At 44.5% G+C, this 23,506-nt stretch overlaps 1 protein-coding gene across 1 annotated transcript in view; it reads right to left on the bottom strand.

The window, feature by feature from the left end:
* Nucleotides 1-4,965: 4,965 nt before the first annotated feature.
* Nucleotides 4,966-23,506, bottom strand: part of SCGN (secretagogin, EF-hand calcium binding protein) — a 42,490-nt gene continuing 23,949 nt past the window's right edge. Inside the window, exons 7-11 of the mRNA XM_039525724.1 lie at nucleotides 14,461-14,516; nucleotides 12,475-12,520; nucleotides 12,316-12,375; nucleotides 11,688-11,756; nucleotides 4,966-5,687 (exon numbers count right to left, since the gene is read on the bottom strand). Coding sequence (XP_039381658.1) covers nucleotides 5,559-5,687; nucleotides 11,688-11,756; nucleotides 12,316-12,375; nucleotides 12,475-12,520; nucleotides 14,461-14,516 — 360 coding nt within the window. The 3' untranslated portion in view covers nucleotides 4,966-5,558. The remainder of the gene's footprint in view (nucleotides 5,688-11,687; nucleotides 11,757-12,315; nucleotides 12,376-12,474; nucleotides 12,521-14,460; nucleotides 14,517-23,506) is intronic.

The raw sequence follows: 23,506 nt of genomic DNA, 5'->3' as shown, positions 1-23,506 counted from the left end.
GTATTTACTATAGTTAAAGCATCATAATACATATGGTCTTAAGTTTTTGTAGTTAGGATTTGACAATTTGAAAGGTTTTTTTCATATAGTCATTCAAATATGACTTTAAATAGTCCTGCATATGCTAATATGGAAGGGAATCTAAATTCCATGTAAAAATACTCTGCATTTGAGTGATAGCAAATGGCTAAATCACCTCATGGAGCGAAGTTGGCATGCTGCCTCCATCTGTAGCTGTAGTTCTCAGGGGAGGGGAGAGAATTGCCAAAAGAACTGCAGCTGAAACTGTGACTAACTGAAATGCCTAGGGGTGCTCATCATTTTAGTGAGACTAGAAAGGAGTCTCTGCGGGGAGGCGAATGTGTCCTTTTCATGATAAAAAGAAGTATGAAAAGACCTGTTTGCCACGATATAATTTCGGCTCATTGCTTTGTTAAAAGAAGAGCATATTCTGTGTACTTTTGTGAAAGACAACTCATTAACTATTGCTATTGTGAGATTTGTAATATGGTCCCAATACCACTGCATTTTATTCCACTCTGTCTTGATTATAATGGATCTGAATATAGGTGGGGACAGAATCCTAGTGAAAATATGGATCTCCCATATGTAAAGTTTGTGTGAAGAACCTTCACAACATGTGGTTTTCTTGATTCCACCCTACTCCCACCCTCATATTTTGTAATTCTTCCAGTAGCTTCCCAACCCTTTTGCTTTCTTGCTGCCTCCCATCTCTGAGCTCCCAAGCACCACTAACCAACTGATCATCTGCCCCACGTCAACCAATTCATCCTCTGCCCCTCCCCACCAGCAAATGGAACCTCTACCTGGCCCCAGCCAATTGATCTCATCCTTTGTCCCTTCTACCCTCCAGCAAAATGACACTGGGGCCTCTCAACCTTCTGCTCTCAGCCACATCCTGAATTCAATCTGTTCCTCCCTCAAATTACTCCCAGCCTTCCTTCCAGGCAGTGGTTCTGAGCATCTTCTCCCTACCTCCTTCCCCAGGCTGTACAGGGATAGGATCCAGCCTACATCAGGCACACTCCCTTCTTGGGCACAGGCAGGGAAGGTGCATGGGGAGCACTTGCCCTGCTCGTGTTGTGACCTCATTGGTGCTCTAACAGACCAGTGGGGATGCATGTGGTGCAGCAGCCACAGGAACACTTAATGTTCCCTTCCCTCATGCACTAGCAGGGGTGCAGCTGAGCAAATGCAGCAGGACAGAAGGCCTGCAAAGAGATGCCTATTGCAGAGAACTTTGGGGTTTCCAGGGAAGGCAGGGAGAGAGCTTCCCCCTATGAACTCCCTCCAATGACCGGCCAAGGTCAGGCACTGGACCGTGGAAGGAGATGTTGGGTGTGGGGGGAGAAGGGAGTGAGAGTGTCAGGTGGCTGGGTGAGGGGTCAGGACTCTTGTCTCCAAGAAAGATTTTGGCAGTTGTGTGGCAAGGGGAAAAGCAGAGTGCTCATCACAGGTTAGGGCAGTGAGGGAAAGGGCAGGTCACTATTCCCTCCCTTGTCACCGCTTTGTGTGCTGGGGCTGCAGTCACTACAGCACACAGTCTTGGACTGGCTGTTCTTTATGCAACCCGCCTTGACACCATTTTGGCTAAGACAGGCATCAGGGTTTTGGGCCGGAGCCAGAACACTATTCCAGCTTGTCTTAATTCAGTTTAACCACCTATGAGCAAGGTTGCCATCATCTGGTTCCAGGCTCACAAAGCAATACAGAATCAAACACACTTGGAACACAGCTTTCAATAAACCCCAAATATGATGTCTTATCCCTTTAAATGTCTGTGCATGCCCCCATCCCCAGTGCAAAGCCTCACTTCTGTGTTGGTTTTTGTTTTGCTGCCTGAACAATAAAGGCAACCACAGCAGATGACTGTGTTTCTATCAACGCTCTCTGTGGTGGCAGCTAGCTCCTTCCCTGCTGGGTCCACATATACCATTCAGTGATGCAGGATTTTTATCCCACGAGTGTCCAGTGCTGCCTCTGCCAGAAGATGAAGCAGTAAGCAAATAATACTATTAAGAAAGAGGAAAGTTCACCCAGAGGCACAAGGTGACAGACTGCTGCTGGGGCAACGTGAGCCATCCAGCAAGAGAGAGGAAGTAGGCAAACAACTATAGAACAAAGTAGAAGGACTCTGCAGTTACTGACAGAGTTGTTCAAACAAAAGTGGAGAGGAGGAAATTGGCAATGAATGGCAGAACACAAGAGGAGTTTTCTACCATTGCTGCCTAGCAAGTGCAGAGACAGAGCGGGGGCAAGGAGGAACCATATTGATTGACCACATGGCCAGGCAGAGAGACAAACAGCTTAGCTTGCACTGATCTATAGCAGCAGAGGGAGTCCAAGTACAGCCAAAGGAGGAATTCTGCAGTCTGCGATGTAAACACACAGCCAACAGAGGGTGACTGATGCAGATAGCGCGGTTACAAAAAAAACATTTCTCTGTCCCAGAAAAGATATTCAGTAGGCATGACATCCAACAAGAGAGCAGAGAAAGGGCAATTTTTGTGGGCAGCATTGGTGAATTTGATGACAACCGTGAATCCTGGGTGGTGTACCTCACACATTTTGAGCAAGTTGTTGCAGATGGACAATGAGTTTCAATCTTGCTGACAGTGATGGGTCAAAAGGCACATGGACTACTGCGTGACCTATTGTCTTCAACTGTGCCTGGAACTGCCACTTATGCTGTAATTACAGCAACAATGCAGGAATAGTTTTCTCCTATCCCATCAATGGCAGCAGAACACTATTGGTTCCATCAGTGGCATCAGGGAAGTGGAGAGTCAGTAGCACAGTTCATTGCTGCGCTAAGGAAGTTGTCAGAACATTGTCAGTTCAGACAAATACTAAGTGATGCCCCATGTGACCAATTAGCCTCCGGATTACACAAGGATCAGGTCTGGAAGAAGTTAGGGACTGTATCAGCACGGACATGCAAGAAGGCTGTTGAAGTAGCACTTGCAATGGAAACTGAAGAGAAGGATTCTTTGGGCTTAAGCATGAACTGAGAAGTTCATCTCACGAATTGGTAAGACAAAGAACCATGGAAATGTATTACAATGTGGCTGTTGGGCACAAACTACACTCACTGAGAAGGCTGTTGTTCAGGACACTGCCACACCACTATCACCACATTATCCCAAGCGAGTATGAAAAAACAGTTGTGCACCTGAATTTATAAATTGTTTAATTGGTGAGTTGCTATTCCAGGGCAGAATAATCCCTTGCAACTCAAGAGTCTGCAGTAGTCCACACACAACTTTTAGTTAGGCTCTAGTCATGTAAACAGTAACGTGTGTGTTTGGAAAACTTTTTGAAGGAACGTGATTTCCTGTCCCTTTAAATATTTGAGCATTCTCCCCCTCCCAAGCCTCACTTTCATGTTGGTTTCAGTTTTGCTGCCTGAACAATAAAAGCTCCCACAGCAGACAGCTGTTTCTATCAGCTCAGCTCTGTGTCTATCTCCTTCTCTGCTGGATCCAGATATAACACCAAAGTCCGTATTTCTCAGTTGTACTGTGAGGCAGGGTCAGTGTCTGTGCAGCTAGCGAGAAACTCCCCACAAAGCCCAGAGTGAACAAACAAGCAGGAAATGTCTGTAGCATTTCAGTTTTATTTTACTTGGTGCTTGTGCAATCAAAAAGCCCAAACCTATCACAGTCTCTAACCACATTTCCTCTGTGCATCTCAAACCCTTATGACCCAGGAGCAAGACTGTTTATTTACCCAAAAGAATTAAAGGGAGAATTCCTGGCCTCAATTGAATTCAATGGAAAACTCCCACTGTCTCTAAATCTTCCTATCCTAGCTTCTAGGATTTGATCCAAAGCCCACTGAAAGTCAATGGGAAGCTTTATATTGACTTCAAAGCAATTTGGATCAGGCCTTTATGCAGCACCTTCTTTGGGTATGTCTACACTGCACTGTAAACCCAGGGTTAGAAGAACTTGAGTTAACAGACCCTGGGTTTGTTAACCTAGGGCTTGAGCAGCTACATTCTTTATAACACCAGGTTAAGAACTGTTGAACCCTAGGACCCAACCTGGGGCTCCAATATCTACACTGCATTATGTGGTTCCGAGTTCAACCACCCATATCCCAGACTTCCCAGCGCCTTCCCAAAAGGTGGCTGCACTAGCTCTTTGTTTGTGGTGCAGCGTAGGAAAACTTGACTGGCCAGAAAACTTGACTGGCCAGAGGACAGAAAGTTGGCCCATAGGATTGTGGAATACGTTTGGCCGACTCCCCGAACACAAGTCCAGTGGGACTGCATCTAAACACTACAAAGAAACAGGGCTTGAAGCCTGGGTCCTGGCTTGACTCCAGCCCAGACCCTCCACCTCCTGTGGGGTCCTCAGACCCTAGGTCCAAGTCTTGGGTTACTGTAATTTATGTGTGGACAGAAGCGGGGGGTTAACTTGAGCCTGAGTTCAAACCCTGGGCTTACATTACAGTGTAGGCACCCTTTCTCTCCCCAATTTCATGTGCTGAAAACATTTTAAAAAGTCATAAAAATGCTTTTCTCCTCCCAGAAAAAAATCAATAAGATAAGAAATACTTTTATTTGAAGAGTGAAATTATTTTGTGCAGTAAGTGATTTCTCTGTGAGAAGTTTCCACTGTACTCTGTAGCCTGGCATATGTAAAGCCAAGGCTTGACAAACCCACTAGGGCTCACTCGACTCTAGAACACAGATTGTGGCAGTATTTGATGAAGGCAGTAATGGAATGGTGTTCCTCATTACTGATCAATTGGTAGGTGTGTGGATATAGACATTGTTTATAAAAAATGCACAGGCCCCACTAGTAATTTCTTCTACTGAACAATGTGAATCTTAACACTTAACATGCTCTGTATAAATATAGTGAGATGACAGATAGAATACATAGTATAGTATGTACATAGTATAGTATGACTATCGAACTGTGATGTATGGCTGTCCATGAGTAATGCATAAGCACCAATCTTATTGTATTTCCTTAATTGCTGTTTTTATTCTTGCACAAATAAACTGCAATCCATCCAGTATTATAATGCTGTACGCACAAGCACAATGATCATGTTTAGAAATATAGTGACTTCACATAGAAGGCAGTCGTCATAAAAATCAGGCAATGAAAGCAGCTACAGTATGAGAGCACTAATCTTACTTTTTAAGGAAAAACTCATCCTACTCCAAAGAATTGATTGTGGCAGTATTTTATGAAGGAAGTAATGGAACGACATCTCCCATTTTTGATAAACTGGTATGTCTGCGGATATGGACATTATTTATAAAAAATACAGAGGCCCCACACTTAATTTCTTCTACTGAACAATGTGAATCTAGTTATTGAATTGAAAGGCCCTTCATGCATTCTCCACTCTGTGGCATCCTGGTGCAAAGGAACTTTCATTACAGCAGTGAGGTGCCTATATCTTCCACGTTCAGCACTATCACACAGATTGTTAACACAGCACTGAAAGAGTTCTACCGGCAGTAGCAAGTTCTTACAAAGAAAACATTGCAAACAATAGGTGAAGCGCATTCAAATCTATGGGTTCATTTTAAGCCCAAGACACAAGGCTAATTCAGATTTTTGAATTTTTCCATCCTTGTTCACATCACAGTGATGGAGCAGAATCTGACGGAACTTATCCAGGTCCACACCAGTAATGCTGGGCTGGAGACAAAAGAAAGAATCATTGTTGGGAAAGAAAATCTCTCAGTCATTTTTCTAACAACATGTGCCAATGGGAAATGCAGAATGACTGAAGCATATGAAACACATTGAGGAGGGAGATACAAATGAAATGGAGAGAAGGATGAGGGGAAAGGTCTTGTGGCTCTACATAGGTGCAGTGGGTTTAATTAGATTTAAGGAAGTCTAAATAAGGAAGTCTAACATAATTTCTGTATTCGGTCCAGAGCATAAGTGACTGATAAAAACGTAAGAACGGCCATACTAGTCAGACCAAAGGTCCATCTAGCCCAGTGTCCTGTCTTCTGACAGTGGCCAAGGGCAGGTGGCTCAGAGGGAATGAACAGAACCAGTAATCATCAAGTGATCCATTTCCTGTTGCCCATTCTCAGCTTCTGGCAAACAGAGGCTAGGGACACCATCCCTGCCCATCCTGGCTAATAGCCATTGATGGACCTATCCTCCATGAATTTATCTAGTTCTTTTTGAACGCTGTTATAGTCTTGGTCTTCTCAACATCCTCTGGCAAGGAGTTCCATAGGTTGACTGTACGTTATGTGAAGAAATACTTCCTTTATTTGTTTTAAACCTGCTGCCTATTAATTTCATTTGGTGACTGCTAGTTCTTGTGTTATGAGAAGGAGTAAATAACACTTCCTTATTTACTTTCTCCATACCACTCATGATTTTATAGACCTCTATCATATCCCCCTTTAGTCACCTCTTTTCCAAGCTGAAAAGTCCCAGTCTTATTCATCTCTCCTCATACAGAAGCCATTCTATACTCCTAATCATTTTTGTTGTCCTTTTCTGAACCTTTTCCAATTTCAATATATCTTTTTTGAGATGGGGCGACCACATCTTCACGCAGTATTCAAGGTGTGGGCATACCATGGATTTATATAGAGGCAATATGATATTTTCTTTCTTATTATCTATCCCTTTCTTGATGACTCCAACATTCTGTTTGCTTTGACTGCCGCTGCACATTGAGTGGATGATTTCAGAGAACTATCCACCATGACTCCCAGATCTCTTTCTTGAGTGGTAACAGCTAATTTAGACCCCATCATTGTATATGTATAGTTAGGATTATGTTTTCCAATGTGCATTACTTTGCATTTATCAACATTAAATTTCATTTGCCACTTTGTTGCCCAGTCACCCAGTTTTGAGAGATCCTTTTGTAGCTCTTCACAGTCTTCCTGGGACTTAACTATCTTGAGTAGTTTTGTATCATCTGCAAATTTTGCCACCTCACTGTTTACCCCTTTTTCCAGATCACTTATGAATATATTAAATAGGACTGGGCCCAGTACAGACCCCTGGGGGACACCACTATTTACTCTCTCCAGTCTGAAAACTGACCATTTATTCCTACCCTTTGTTTCCTATCTTTTATCAATTACCAATCCATGAGAGAACCTTCCCACTTATCCCATGACAGCTTACTTTGCTTAAGAGTCTTTGGGGCGGGACCTTGGCAAAGGCTTTCTGAAAATCTAAGTACACTCTATCCACTGGATCCCCCTTGTCTACATACTTGTTGACCCCCTCAAAGAATTCTAGTAGATTGGTGAGGCATAATTTCCCTTTACAAAAACCATGTTGACTATTCCCCAACAAATTATGTTAATCTATGTGTCTGACAATTTTGTTCTTTATTATAGTTTCATCCAGTAGCCCGGTACTGAAGTCAGGCTTGTAATTGCCGGGGTGACCTCTGGAGTCCTTTTTAAAAATTGGCATCACCTTAGCTATCCTCCAGTCATTTGGTACAGAAGCTGATTTAAATAATAGGTTACAGACTACAGTTATTAGTCCCAGGGCAAGATTAAGGCAGGGACTTTAGGGGCTGCAGCCCAGGGCCCCAGTTCAAGGGCGGGGCCCGCAAAAATAAATCACAGGCAATGATCTCCAACTCTGGGCCACTAAAAGTCCTGTGGCACAGCGGGGCTCAGGCAGGCTGCCTGCATGCCATGGCCCCATGCCACTTCTGGAAGCAGCCGGCTGCTAGGATGTCTCTGTGGCCCCTGGTGGGGCAGGGAGGCAGCTCCACGCACTGCCCCCGCCCCCAGCACTGTCACTGCAGTGCCTACTGGCCGGGAGCTATGGGGGCGTCGCTTGTGGGTGTGGGCAGTGCATGGAGACATGCTGTCCTCCTCCCCACAGGGGCCACAGAGACGTGCTAGCAGACAGCTGCTACCAGGAGCAGCTTGGGGCTATGGCACACAGGCAGGCAGCCTGAGCCCTGCTGCGCCACCGTCCGGGAGCCGCCTGTGGTAAATGCCTCCTGGCCGGAGCCTGCACCTCGCACTCCCTCCCGCACCCCAACCCCCTGCCCCAGATCAGAATCCCCCTCCTGCACCCAAACTCCTTCCCAGACCCGCACCCGCTCCTGCAACCCAATCCCCTGCCCCTGTACTTAAACTTTTTTTGCTATTACTTTTTAAGTATTTGGCTAGCTGTACTTCAAATTCTTTTTTGGCCTTCCTAATTATATTTTTACACTTCATTTGCCAGAGTTTATGCTCCTTTCTATTTTCCTCACTTGTATTTAACTTCCATTTTTTAAAGGATGCCTTTTTGCCTCTCACTGCTTCTTTTACTTTGTTGTTTAGCCATGGTATCTCTTTTCTGGTTCTCTTACTATGGTTTTTAATTTGGGGTATACATTTAAGTTGAGCCTCTATTCTGGTGTCTTTAAAAAGTTTCCATGCAGCTTGCAGGGATTTTACTTTTGGTGCTGAACCTTTTAATTTCTGTTTAACTAACCTCCTCATTTTTGTGTAGTTCCCCTTTCTGAAATTAAATGCTACAGTCTTGGGCCGCTGTGGTGTTTCTCCCGCCACAGGGATGTTAAATGATCTAGGATCACATAGCAAAACCTGCTGCGGAGCTGTGCACAGAACCCAGCTTTCCTGACTCCCAGTCCTGTACTTTAACCCTGTTTTAAACATTGTGCCTTGTGTAATGTGTGTGATTGATAGATAAATATTCTCTAAGTTAGTACTATGTGCCAGACTAATTCTATTGCTTTAAACAACCCTGAAATACCATGGGCTGGCTAACACACTATAGAAGACTTATTTTAATGGCTACATTTCCATTGTATTGCAATAGTGCTGTATCATTTCTTTGCATTAACATCTTTTCTTTGTTCTCACATTCTCATAATGAGAACAGAATTTGTGGTGTCAAAAATATCAGCTTCAGCCATGGTTACAAAAAGGAAGATGATGATGAAGAAATCCCTTAAGGGAAGAATGTTCCCACATCAGATGACCAAGTGTCCTCTTTTCTTTGTTTCAGTCATTGTTCTGGTTACTAAGGTCTTCACAACCTTTTCAGGCACCACGGCAAATGTGAAAAGCATGTTATTGAAAGTGTACCTGCTCATCTGAGACCAGCTTACAAAAGTACATTTTTTATATTTCCATGGATAGATGTTATCTGCTATTTTTGTTATTATTGGTTACATGTACACAAGGCTAAAAGGCAGCCTACAGTTAACTGTGTGTAAATGGTGGGAAGGAAAAGATTGAGAGTGGATGGAGTGCAGGTTATGGAAAAACAAGAACTGATGTTCATCAGGCTTTCAGATATGGAAAGGCAGATGTCATCATATCCAATCCATATTGTTAGTCTTCGGATACGCACAGTCAATATAAAGACTGGTTCCTATTCTTAGCTGATATAAGATACGCCCCTGATTAATTACACTTTATAATAGGAGGAGCTGGTAACAACCCCCCTATATTTAGGCTGCCCAGCATTTTCCATTATAAAGAATGCCTGGGACCTTTTCTTTGAGAAGCTCCCCTACTTCCATTGTTTGCAGAAGACCTTTGATATTTGGCAGAGGAAATCCTCTTGGGCTACACAAGTGCCTTTTCTTTGTCCCAAGACACTCCATTTAGAATTCGCTGAGATATAAAGTGTTAAAAACTGCCAATTCCTTTCTCTCTCTGGCATGCTACCAAAACTTTCCTGAGGAATGTCAAAGTCATTGTACATTCCCAGGCTGGACTCATTCAGCTGCCAAAGCAGTAGTACCAGCACATGCTGCAATGGGAACACCAGCAAAGTGCTCTCCTATTAATTCCCTGATCCAGACAATGGCCCCAGTGGTTCATTTACATCCTTTCCCTTGGGTTTACCACATGGGTCAGGAGCTCCCCCAACTCCTGGGAGGGGAGAGAGACAGACAGACAGACAGGGCTTCCTTCAACCATCCACCCAAACCCAGCATATGGCACCCAAAGCCATTCACACCTCTGGGGGCGACATATAGGACAGGAGTTCTCCAAACTCCAGGGGTGGAAAACACAGAGAGCACCGGGCCAGGCTGGACTTCCCCCCAACCACTCTCAAACAACCTTCCCTTGCTGCCAGCTAATCCAGTTAGCCCTGTAGCTCAAGTAGGAGCAGTCTGTGCTGAAGTGCTGAAGGTTCAAACTCCGGTGATGATTCTAAACTGGGGTAGCTCTTAGCCGCAGCATCTCTCAAATGCAGTTTCACATGGGAAGCCTCTAAGGGTCTGTCTACACAACGAGTCTCAGAGTCCAGGTCAACTGACTTGGGCTTGTGAGACTCATGCTACTGGGCTAAAAATAGCAGTGTAGATGTTCGGGCTTGGGCTGGAGCCTGGGCTCCAAGACCCTCCTGCCTTGTCAAGTCTCAGAGCCTGGGCTCCAGCGGGAGCCCAAACATCTACACTGCTATTTTTAGCCCCATAGCATGAACCTGAATCAGCTGACCTGGGCTCTGAGACTCGCTGCCACGGGTTTTTTTGCAGTGTAGACGTACTCTAAGGTAGCCAAGGTTGAAACTATGTTGGTCAAAATCAAAAGTTCAAGTTGCACCTGGAAATTAAATGGAATACAGTGCAGTTATAATCTCCTGCCTGTGAGATGCACCAGTAAACAGGCAGGGCATTGCCTGCACTAGCTGAAGAGTCCAGATGATTTTCAGGAGTAGCTCTATGCAGAACACATATGTACTAATTCAATATGGAGATAGCAAAGACATGGACAATTATGGCCAGGGCCACATCCAAAGAAAAGATTATAACTTTCCTGCCAAGCACAAATGGAAAAAAGAACTCTGAATCTGCACTACACTTAAGTTTTTCTGGTATAGCTATGTTGGTTAGGAGAGCGAAAAAAAAATCACTCCCCTAACTAACACAGACATGTCTGCAAAAGCCCTAGTGTAGATGCAGTTACACCAGAAAAAAGTGCTCTCTTTAGCTGGTATAAGCTGTGTCCCCACTACGATAGTTTGCCAGGATAGCTATATCAGCAAACCCCTTTTAGTGTAGACAAGGTCTTGGCCAGAGTTGCTATCTGCACATCCAATAACACCTGAAGACTTGATTAACACCCCCGCGCCCCCCCCCCCAGACTGTGAACCACAGTAATAAAAGGTTGGTGAAACCTTGTAATTGAAGGAAGTGATGTAATCTCCGCCATTTCCTCTGGTTGTTCCACCCACCTACTACCATCACCTCAGTCTTACCTGGAGCAAATGTCATTTCAAATCAACATTTGAAACATTCTGTGTGACCCAAACAAGATTCCCCTCTTTCCCCTTTACTCCCGACAGTTAAATCAGTGCCCTTCAATCATTGAATCCTACATGAACTTGACCAAAGAAAAAAGTGTGTATATGTACAGTCTGAGACTGAACCTTCAACTAGTGTTTGTTGAGCTGCATTGTCTGACTAATTTAGAACATAAACTATCTTAGGCCTCTATTAAGAAGAAACTGCTGGTCATTTTGAATTATACCAGACTGTGTGTCTGACAGTGTTAGTGTGACATGGACAAATGTCCAACAGTGTTCATGCAGAGACCATTAAATTCATTTCTTCTTATGACTAAATTTGATTTCAGATTTTCAAAGGTTTGTGCAAATCAGGAACATATCATTCCTATGAAAAATATGAGAAACAATAAATGCAAAGAATCCTGAAGCCACCTTGACAAGCTCCATCATATCTTTGACAAACCCATCCACTTCCGGACCTTCCAGTTCTCCTGTTTTACTCTGAAAGACAGAGGAAACATTAAAGGCATTTCACCAAGTCAGAAATATAGTAATATTTTCTACCCATCAAGTCCCCCCAAACTCCATGTATCCATAAAATCCTATCCTCCAAACCATCGCCTGTGATTTCTCCTCTCCCCATAAACTGTGATGACATCTTCCCTCAGCTATTTGTGAGGCTCTTTGGTGACTACCCTACAAGTCCTGTGAAGGCAGGAAATGGCACTGAAGTGCCGCTTTCCAAGTGATATAGGACAATTAGGGAATTCAGTCTCTGCTTTGCCCCACTGGTGCTGTAATCAAAAGAGCTATGAATGGGGTTTTGAAGGTGGCATTCTGGTTGATGGGGTGAGGCAAGCATGTGGTGCAAAACTGCTTGAAGGACACAGAGCTAAGGCCAGCCCTGCTTCTGTGATTCTATAAACACTGCTTCCCCTGAGGAAAGAGACCCCTAACAATATAGCATCACCCAATGCTACACTGCTTAGGAATGAATGCGAGTCCAAGTCCAGATGTGCCACTTAAACTGCAGTATAATAAAACACTCCACAGAACTCACAACATCGTAGTGTGCAAAGATTTTCTCAAAATCGTTCTTCCTTTCTTCTGTACTACAAGCCTGAATGCAGGAATAAAAATGATAATGGGTTGAGGCTAGGGCTGAGTTATCTCAGCTGAAAAAAGTAGAACGAATGCATTAGAAAATAGTGCTACTTACATCCATTTTAAATTGAAGGAGGAAATTTTCCTGGAGTGCCAAAATCCTAAAAGGAGAGATCTAAATTATGATCTTTTTGGTTATCGTACTAGTTCTACTTGTCCAGAAGGCAAGAAGATTGTAGGTTATAGCGGTCTTAAGAAGGAGGTACTTTCTGAGAGATCTGTGGGTGATGTGACCATAAATCCTTCTCTGTTTGTGGGGAGTTGTAGTATGAATCCCTTGGCTCACTGTTCTGAAAATGGACTCCTTTATGTTAATGACTCTTACAGACATAGGCACTGACTCCTTGGGTGCTCTGAGGCTGGAGCACCCACGGGGAAAAATTGGTGGGTGCTCTGCACCCACCGACAACCAAACTCCCTGCCCCACCCTGCCAGCTCACCTCCACCTCTGCCTCCTCCCCTGAGCACGCTGCGTCCCCACTTCTCCCCTTAGCTCCCACAAAACATGGCAGTGCTTGCTGCCACAAAACATCTGTTTCACGGCGTAATAGGCTGTGGGAGGGAGGAAGGAGGAGCAGGAACGTGGCACGCTCAGGGGAGGAGGTGGGGAAAAGACGGGGCTGGGGCGGAATTTGGGGAAGGAATCCAATAGGGGCAGGGAGGGGGTGGAGTTGGGCCGGGGACTTTGGGGAAGGGGTTGGAATGAGGGCAGGGCAGGGAAGGGAGGGGGTGGGTTGGGGTGGAGTCAGAGGGGCAGGGGGGGTCGAGCACCCACTGGTCCCAGGAGAAGTTGGTGCCAATGATTACAGAACATTTCCAGTGCTAGGACCAGTGGAGGCGGTTAGCCTTAAAAGCAAGAGCTATTGTCCAGTTACTCCTCTGTAATTGGATTGCTGTGCTGAATTAAAGGAAATTCTCTTTCTCTCTTTAAAGTGGAATCAGTAGAATATGTATATGAAAGAGAGAGATCTTCTCATGGATGAATTCCCTGGTTGTGAAAAAAGGACAAAATAATACTGTCTTGAGCACTGACAATGTACAAATGTCCCCTTAAAGCACTATTAAAAGCCCTTCTTTCGAGCAACTATTCCAGCTCTGGGTCTCTCCTGAGCACAGAATGCCAGTCACGTCAAATTGTGCCCTCACTGAGGTTTTGTGATGTGACAAATGACAAATGTTCACTCTGAGCTGGAGGGAATCTACTAAATTCATTTTACTAAGAGTCAACTAGCATGTGTGTTATAAGCAAACCACTTACAGAGTCATTATCTAAGAGGAAGCTGGAATAATGGCCTTCCTGTGGTATTTTTCATTCATTCTCTCTCTCTCTCTCTCTCTCAATGTGTGTCTCAGAAAGTAAAGAATTAAAGGATTCTGGGTTATTATTCTCAGCTAAATGTTAATGGCAAGTATTAAAGGATTCTGGGGTGCATGGAGAAAGGTGAGGTCAAGGCACAACTGAATACACACACACACGCACTTTGTAGTGGCCGAGAAGGTGCTTCAAAGGAGGTAACATGGCAGCTGAGGGAAAGTATTAAAAGCTTCTGGACTGTGTGTATAGCGGTATAGTCAAGGCATAGCTGAATATATTTTCTCCTCATTAAGAGACAGCTTTAAGTATGCATGTTACAAGGGGACCACTTTATATATATCTATATGGATAGAAGCGAGGTCAAGGCACCGCTCTTTATATATTCAGTAATGCCTTGACTGCACCTCTATACACACAGTCCAGAACCTTCTAATACTTTCCATCGGCTGCCATGTTACCTCCTTTGAAGCACCTCTTCAGCCAGTACAAAGTATTCTAGGGCATGTTAGTGAGGGAAAGGCAAATCCTGGCATTTCCTAGAGCTCTAATGCAGCAAGCATGTGGATGCTGTGGTAACGGGGACCATGCTGTAGAAACACCTAGACAGCCTGATTTCACTTGAAACATAGGAAGAATTCAAACTCAGACCTCTGCAGTATAAACCATCAGCTTGCCCAGGTCTGCTGCTAGAAGCTGCTAAACCGTAACAATACCATTAAAATCTACCTTGCCAGGTCATTCAGATCCAATCGTCCATCTTTATTTTTGTCAAAGATCTTCATCTAAAATCAAGAAGACAAAATTGCCATAAAATAGTAACACAGATAGCTGGGTAAGAAAATATGAACATAGAATGGCCTAGAAAAATTACACTGCCCTTCCCACTGTCAGGATAGCAGTGCAGAGGGCCCAAGTCCCCAAGAAGTGTGCTGACTGCCACAGCACACCATCTATACACCTCCTATGGTGCAGCATGCTTCTCCCATATCTGATCAGCAATGGGGGGAGGGAGAGGAGAATGACTACTTCTTCATACCAATCCCTTTTGTCATGACCCACCGGTCTCAAACCAGGGCCTGCAAGGTTCATGGGAGCAGCCATGCTCCAACCCTCTACTTGGCAGCCTGCTGGCAATAGCTTACCTGAAACCCATGAAGCCCAGCCCCAGTGTGAGGCTCCGCTCCTGAGGTCCAAGTGGTGGAGTCCTAGAGTGGATGATGGACCTGCTGGCCCTACGTAAGCTAGTGTCAGGAACAGGAAGCCATCTGAACAACTGGGTTTCATCTTGGTCCAGACTGTGCCCCCTCCCTGTGCTTCCTGCTAGCTATACCTGCTCCTGCTTCCCCTGATTGATCTCCTGACCTTCTGACCAGTGGTGCAAGTAGAAATCATTTCTTGCTGGTACTGCACTCATGGGAGGGACACAAGGGGGGCGGGGCACGTGACCTCCCCATGTGACCCTCCATGTGACTCATCCCTGCCCCAGACCAGGGTTCCCATGCTCTCCCCGTCCCCTCCACCACCACATATATGTATATACAAACATCAACATGCTTAACTACTCACTTTCCCCCCAAATCCATAGTATTCAGTCTGTTTATATGGAATATGGGAGTTGTGTGAGGAGCCATTTCAGCATATGTATGACTTATTAAAAGACAAATTTTAAGTAGAACTGTATCCTAAACTGCTCTATGGTATTGTACCCAAACATTGCATTTCAATGGAGGATTCAACTTCCTTTACAGGAACAGACTCCTGAAACTCTTACCAGTCCACAAAAGTGGTCCATAGTCATGCAAATAGTCCCATGGTCTTCAATGGGATTGATCAAATGATTAAGGGTTTACAGGATTAGGTTCCAAGTTTGTAAATTGTTCTGGACGAAACTGACAATGCCTGAGCTGTCAGATCAGAAGGAGCTTCATTGGAATAAAGGTGAGCAGATGTGTGATAAGTCTTAGCTCCGTTGCTAAGATGAGGAACACATTTTTCAGCAAAGTTCTTTCAGACTCCTGAGGCAACTGGTTTAAGGCCATCAGTGTCTGGCATTATAATCTTCACTTATAGTTCTCTCACCCACAAAGCTGGAAAATGAGGCACTTGTTTTCTTTGTGTTGCTGCTCCAGTTCCAGTTAACAAAATGCATGTTAGACTAGTTTGGCTGCAAAGAAGAATTCTGTGTACATGGGGGACAACACCTGATTCCCATCAGGCTGCAGAACTGGGCTGACATCAGAATCCAAACATCCTCTGGTCAGTGCAAGCAGAGGCATTCCTCTAATGATTTGGACTTGATGTGATGCAGTATGGATGCCATGGATAATAACAGAATAAAAACCATTGTTTAAACACCTTCCCTCCCCCCCCACCCCCCTTGAGGACTCCTGACCAAAGTAACAGCACAATACATGTGCTAACAAACTTAAATAAAGCCTATGTTTAAGTTTGTTAGCATATGTATTGTGCTGTTAAAGCCATATAAAGAATGAATGCCCTCCCTAGCTGCATTCTGTTCCTGGAGTGGGGGGCTAGCGCCAAGTCTTTTCGGTACCCCATACCTGCTAAAAGTCTTTTGCTGGTACCTCTTAAACATTTTAAAAACCTTATTTACTTTACATACAACAATAGCTTAGGTTAGTTTAGTTATATATTATAGACATATAGAATGTTAAAATGTATTACTGGCAAGTGAAACCTTAAATTAGAGTGAATAAATGAAGACTTGGCACACCACTTCTGAAAGGTTGCCGACCCCTGTGCTAGCCATTCACACCTGTCACAGAAGTAAATTGTGTCCCTAATAAGTTCTTTACGAAATTAAATACCAGCATCACACTATTGTCTTTGGAAAAATGTTGGCCCATGAGCAACTTTAAAACCCTCCAATTCTGATTTCGTCCTTATCCTCATCAGTTGTAATGGTTATGGCATAGAGCAGGGGAAAATGCTTCATTCTGATACACAGAAATGTCAGCATTTTATATTGTCAAAGCTGGTGGGTTTATTTGGAGCAAAGCCTAGCATCAAGAAGAACCGGTTTTATCCAGGAATTTCAGATGGACAGTGTCAAGGAGTTAATCCATATGAATATGGGTGACACCTTTTGCTTAATGTATTCAGATTGTTTCCTCCTTGTGACTCACTCCCATATATTTTATTTTATTTTATTTTGGAGTTCTTTGCCTGTTTGAAGAATAAATAAGAGGTGATCACTTAAGTCAGGAGAAAAGAGGCTCAATAAATCATAAACATGAATAATTCATGGAAAAATGGTGTAGAAAAAAAGGATTCCACTTTTTATTGCAAAAATGGTATAATATTTCATCAAGATAGGCTGCTGTTCTCTTTCCCATATTCAGTATTGGGATAACTAGTAACATTTCTTTCACAAAACTTACTCCTTTAATGGTTATAGCTCTTCTAAAAATCAAAGTGATTTTATAAGTCCTTGAGAAGGCATATGTGGTCTGTCTCCCCTATTTACACCTTCTATAACAGGCACAGTGTTCAGCAGAGAGTTCAATCCATGTGACACAGAATAGGAAAGGAAGATCTCACAGTACTGCCAGGGAAACCAAGATGCTGTTTCTAAACATCTTCCAGAACTGGGGCAACTATGTCAGAATTCAGTTCAGAGCCTGATACTTACACAGACTCCCAAGAGCTCAGTAAGTAGAGAATGTGAGAAGGGGCCCAAATGTCCTGAGAAGCCTCTATATAAATGTTTAGTCCTAGTGTCAAACACATCTCCTCCCTGCACATCACAGAGTCTGTAGTAATACTTTTTATAGTATTAGCTTTAGATAAGAACAAACAACAGTATTTTACTGAATGAATTCTTCCGAATACTTTACCCTATACATATTCAGCATGTGGTTTTTAAAGAGTACTCAACATTGGCTCAACTTTATTCCCACTGAAATTAATTAAGCCATGACCACTAAATCTTTGGCTTCTCTATGAGATTGAAATAAAGATACTAATTAATACCAATTGTGATGGCAATTTATGTGATAGAGACACCTGACTGTGACCCTAAGAAGTGGATAGAGGCCAATAACTCATTGTGCATAGGTCAAACCAAGCCACTAATTACTTTTTCATTCATATGTCTCCTAAAGTCTCCTTGCCTTCCAGGATGCCCTCAAGGAGTACATAGTATAAAACATAACATAGTATAAAACCCTCCCTGCTGTAGTTATTCCCTCATCTGGGCTTTCCAGTGTGTGTTGTCTACCTTACTTCTGTTTGACTTCGATGACAAGAGCTCTAGAGTAGGAAGTGTGTGTGTATGTGTGTGTGTGTGTGTGCGCGCGCGCCTGATGTGGGCTAGACAGAAAATTTCAGGGGCTGCACTTTACATCTTGTGGGCCCACATATGGGAGCACTGAAGCACCCCTGCCCCCATGCAGGGCCCAGGAGGAGCAGGAGGGCTCCGGCCCCTTGCTGCCTCTTCATGGAAAGGGGCCTGGAGCTGACCGGGACTCCAGACCTGCGTCTTGAGGACAGCCCTGCACACCTCACACCGCCTGCCGGCTTGCAGCACAGCTCAGCTCAGTGCCTGGCAAGGCTGCTGCTGGTGCCCTCAGACTGCCACATTGTCAGGACTGGACCCTTCACAGCATCTGCTGGCCCCTGCCCACCCCGCTAACAACAGCAGTATCCCCTGGGTTCCCAACTCTGCCGCAGCCCTCTGCCCCTGTGCCACCCTCACGGTGTGCAGTGCCCCGCATTGGGCTGCGCATTACCACGTCACCACGTGCCAATCCCCTCCTTGCATGATGCCTGCTTGTCTGGAACTCCTCCCCCACCCTCACTTCCTCTCTGCTTGGGGCTTTCCACCCCTTGTCCATGCTCCCCATTTCCCTAACCATGCCCCCCTTCCTCTGTCGGTGTTACCCCCTCCGCTATGCATCCTTCCCCTGTGATTCCCCTCCCCTAACCAAGCCCCAGCTTCCCCCTCTGTGATCCCCCTCCCCTATGAATGCTTCCCCTTTCCCCATCTGTGATCTCCCTCCCTTATGCACACTCCACCCAATCTTTTGCCTTGCATGTTCCCTCCTCCCATTTGTTGTTATTTCCATGCTCCCACCCCTTGCCCATGCTTGATATGCCACACTGACTTCTCTGCTGCTGCTGGTGGCAGCACTGCCTTCAGAGCTGGGTGCCAGGCTAGCTGCTGCCGCTCTCTCCGCTTTGCCTTCAGAGCTGGGTGGCTAGAGAGTGGTGACCACTGCTCCTGGCAAGGCACCCAGCTCTGAAGGCAGCACCGCTGCCAGGGGCGGCTCTACGAATTCCGCCGCCCCAAGCAGGGCGGCGCGGCCGGGCGCCAGTCCCGCGCCTCCGCGGGACCTCCCGCAGACGTGCCGCTGGTCCCGCGCCTACGGTGGAGCTTCCGCAAGCATGCCTGCAGGAGGTCCACACGAGCCGTGGGACCAGCGCACCCGCCACAGTCATGCCTGTGGGAGGTCCGGTCTTCCCGCGGCTCCGTTGGACTTCCCGCAGGCATGACTGCGGAAGGTCCGCCGGACCCGCCTGCCCCCCTGCCGGCAAAAGGCCGCCCCAAGCGCGCGCTTGGCGCGCTGGGGTCTGGAGCCGGCCCTGACCGCTGCCAGCAGGAGCACAGAAGTAAGCCTGGCAATGCCATACCATACCACCCTTTCTTCAATGGTTAAATTTTGTGCTGGGAGGGGTGGCTATGGGAGGGTTAAGGCAAATTTTGGGGTGGTTATAGTCACTGCAAACCCCTCCCCAAGCTCCCTCATCTTTTCAAATTCTACTTTGCCTATTATAGGACCAACATCCTAAATAAGATTTCCAAATACATTTAATCTTTTGTCCATTCAGGTCAACAAAGAAAAAGAAAGTCCCACCTGAAGGCCTAGGTTGTACCTTTCTGTAATAATGATTTGCACATGAAATATGGAAAACATGTACTCAATATGGAATGGCTTTCAACAAATTAGTTCAGGTACCACATTTACTAAACTAGACATAATCCCATTACTTGGACAACTGTAGCTCATGCACATCTGCTATGTGCCGTCTCTGCATGTATTACACATCAAATGCCTGGGGATACATTTATTAATTAAACTTGCTAATTTCAAGCATGTGTTTGATCTAATCTGATAATTGCATACACACACAAAGAATTACAGCAGGTACACCCCCATATCATGGATCTATTTGTGTACAAACACACATGGGAGGTTTAAATAGTTGTGGGCCTGATTTTCATTTAAACCATTTTGGCAGCATAAAGATGCCTTTCAGTGGAAACAAATGAACTGTACACCCACTTGAAAGTACCTTTACGTTGCCAGAGTGGTGTAAAAGAGCGTCGTGTAAATGAGAATAAGGCCCAGCATGTTTAAACAGTACGGCATTTTTATCAAAGCTTAATGAAAAATGGATTATTCTTTGGAAAAAGCTCCTTCAGGAAAAATGCTCCCTGGTGAGGTTTGCAAGTAAGTAGTTGTGCCTGAAGGGCACAGGAGTTATTTGGCCCAATTAGCTCCTGATGACCATTGTAGCAGATTGCCTGCTGAGAGAATTGTTTCAAGTGCTAACTGCCAGAGTTCTGGAGATGAGCTCAGTCCCGAACTCACTTTACAGACCACTGAGGAAGGTGTCTCAAAAGGGGTGTAGAAGGGGAAAAGGGAACTTTATGGAATGTAGGCAGCCCTTGTTGTCTTTGCCTACTCAGCATCTTGAAGAAGTAATGTTGTTAGCACATGACTATCATCATGCTGATCCCATGTGGGCAAATACCTAGGATAGAGTGACTGATTCAGCACCTGTCCATCCAGGCAAACAGCCGGTGTCTCACATCTTTGTAGAACCCTAGTGGGTTCAGACACATCTGATTCCTTGTGGCAGCAGAAGTTGGTAACTGTAAGTCACCAAGACATCAGTTTTAACATGCTGGCGGAAATTGATGCTGTCTCTTTATGGCAGAGTCCAGTCTTTGAGTTTACAATGGTTTTAAATCTACATCCAAACAACCAGCAGTATGTCTGTGAAAATGCAAATTACCTGGCCGACAGGGAGGAGGAAGCTTTGCCCCTCGCTGACAACATAGAGCAAACAGCTGAGGGGTGTTGCTAGAAACATTTACCCCTCATCAGCAGGTAGGTTCCCTTAACCAAGGGAGCTCAAGTCTCAATCCTTCAGAAAGGGGGGCAGGAAGGACTCACCCAGAGGGTGACCCCAAGAGGGGAAGTGGATATGCACAGCCCTGGGGTTGGGAGACAGCTCCATAAGGGGCCCGCCAGTAACTGCATCCTAACCTCACCGATGCCTAAATATCAAAGCCCCAAAGATGTGCTTGGATTAAAAACTTATGCAGGACGGAACACTGTAGTAAAAAGAAAGCCAGTACCTATGTACATGCAAGGGTACAGGAAGGAATTAAAGGACACAATGGGTATTGAACAAACCAGACTATCTAAACAGAAGGTGTTGCATGACAAGATACTTGTAAACGTCCATTTGTGATGAAAACTTTGGCGGTAACGTTAAACCTTGTGGTGAAAAACATGATGTTAATGTTCAGGAGCTAGTTCTCAGATGTGGCCACAAGGAGGTGCTCCAACTGTGAGTAGTAAACCCTGTAATATGGGGGTTCGCACCCTTAGCCACTAAACAACACACAAAGTGCATAAACATACTGCAGTAAGGATATATTAGTGATAAAAACAATGGTTTTCACTTCTATATGCATTCCATCTGATGATCTTGTGAACTTCACAGATATGAATGAATTAACTGGGTGTTGTGAAACTAAGTTCCCTTACCTCCATTTTACAGAGAGAAAAGGGAAGGCAAAGAGAGACTAAATAACTTGCTCAAGATCACGCAGGAAGTCTGTGACAGAGCTGACAATAGAACCAAGCCATATCTCCTGTGCTTTAAGTCTTTCCCCGCCAAATTACATGGGGAGAGATTAGGGGCAAAAACCTACCCTCTTCAAGTAAATAGGAGTTTTGTCATTGACTTCAGAGGGGCTTTCACCTTAGATTCTCTCCAACCACTAATTTCCATAGAACAAATACTCTACTTCATAATTAGTTTTTATTCAGGCAAAATCCTGTTTGAATTTTTGGTCTCAGCACTCATATTGTTATCACACAAAACTAATGCTTTATTCTTTTGTAGGCAAAGATAGTGTTTTGGGTGGGTTTTTTTTTAATGTAATAGGACATTGTGGTGCTTAAATTAAAGCCTTTTGGTGAATCCAATGTTATCATCAGTGGGTATTCAAAAAAATGAACCACAATAACCTTGCTCTGTCTGTGATTATTCCAACAGCCTATGTAACTTGATTTGCAGAAGCACAAACTGGTAATGAGCTTTCCCTGCATGCAGCAGCATTAATACATCAGGACTAACAGCTAAAGTAGTTTTGTGAACTATAGAATGCTAAGAACAGTCAGTGCCTTTACTTACAAGGTAACTAAGGAGTGCGAGGAGCTTCTGCATAGGAATGAAAGGTTTCTGTTCAGTCTTGAAATGAGTGAGTGCTATATGGTTACAGATGCTAGAAAGTTATAAATGTAAAAAGAGGCATCTTCTGCAAATGCTGATTCAATCATTACTTGGCATCAAAGCAAATCAGGTAAGGACCTTGGCATTTGGCCCATTGACAATATTATCCTAGAAACCCTCCCTGGACCTGATTCTCCTCTGCATTGTACTCCAGATACACCTGTGCTAAATGGGTGTAAAATGCAATCAGGTTAGAGTGGTAACAATGTACACCCTCTTGGCATAGGTATAAGTGACTACACATGATGTAAGGCAATGGAGAATCAAGCCCAATGATGTTGTTCTATTTACAATATCTTGCTGGCTAATAAACTTAAATAAAATGGTAAAAAGGATCAGCAATGAGGTGCGGAGAGGAGGCAGTGAAGAAGTACTACTAATACAGCAGGGGGGACTAAGACAGATAAATGAGAGAGAAGGAGATGTTAACTCAAGCACAAGGTTAATTTTAGGTCTGGTTATTATTCATCCATAGACAATACCCACTAAAGTACATACATTAAGACTAGGATTCCATGCTGAGGTTCTGACAAACATATGAGCTTGAGTCTTGTGGTTTTTGTGATTTCACCAGAACCCATAAGTCCAATTGAAGCCTCATTATGTGCAGCTGGAGGGAGATTATTTCTATTATTATTACCATCATTTTCTCTTTGTGGTGAAGCAGTAGCAGGCATCACCGCATGTGTTTTCACTATCTTTCACGTAAGTTTAGGAGGGTTGAATATTTTCACCCTATCAGCAAAACCTCCCATTTTCTTTTCTAAACTATGGTACCTGCCTGGTCTCCCCTGGTACACGGCTATAGTATTCCTATAGCAGGCTGCTGTTGCTAAGAGCTATGGGTAGAAGGTGCAGTGATTTGAACTCTGCCCTGGAGAATATGCTCCCTCCCTCCACGATGCTTGTTCTGGGCCAACTGGAAGAACAAGAATCCTTAAATCACTTCCAAACAGAATTTCCCTGAACGATGGGGAATTGCAAAATGCTATGTATCTAGCTGTACATGTATGCATACATGTGTGTGAAGGCAAATATATACACACAAAAATTAAACAGGGTGAAATTCACTCCTATGCAGCCTCTAAATAAGCCAGCCTCCACAGCACAGAAGTGCCCTTTTAGCCCTCCTGCAAATAGGAGCTTCTTTGTTAGAACAATTATACTAGAAGCCTTGCCCCCATGGGCCCAGCCCTGCAAGGTACAGAGCACTGCTCAG

Source organism: Mauremys reevesii, linkage group 2 (assembly GCF_016161935.1).
Source record: "Mauremys reevesii isolate NIE-2019 linkage group 2, ASM1616193v1, whole genome shotgun sequence".
NCBI classification, from domain to species: domain Eukaryota; kingdom Metazoa; phylum Chordata; order Testudines; family Geoemydidae; genus Mauremys; species Mauremys reevesii.
Note: the sequence above shows the minus strand (reverse complement) of the source record. Positions and strands in the feature narration are given on the sequence as shown.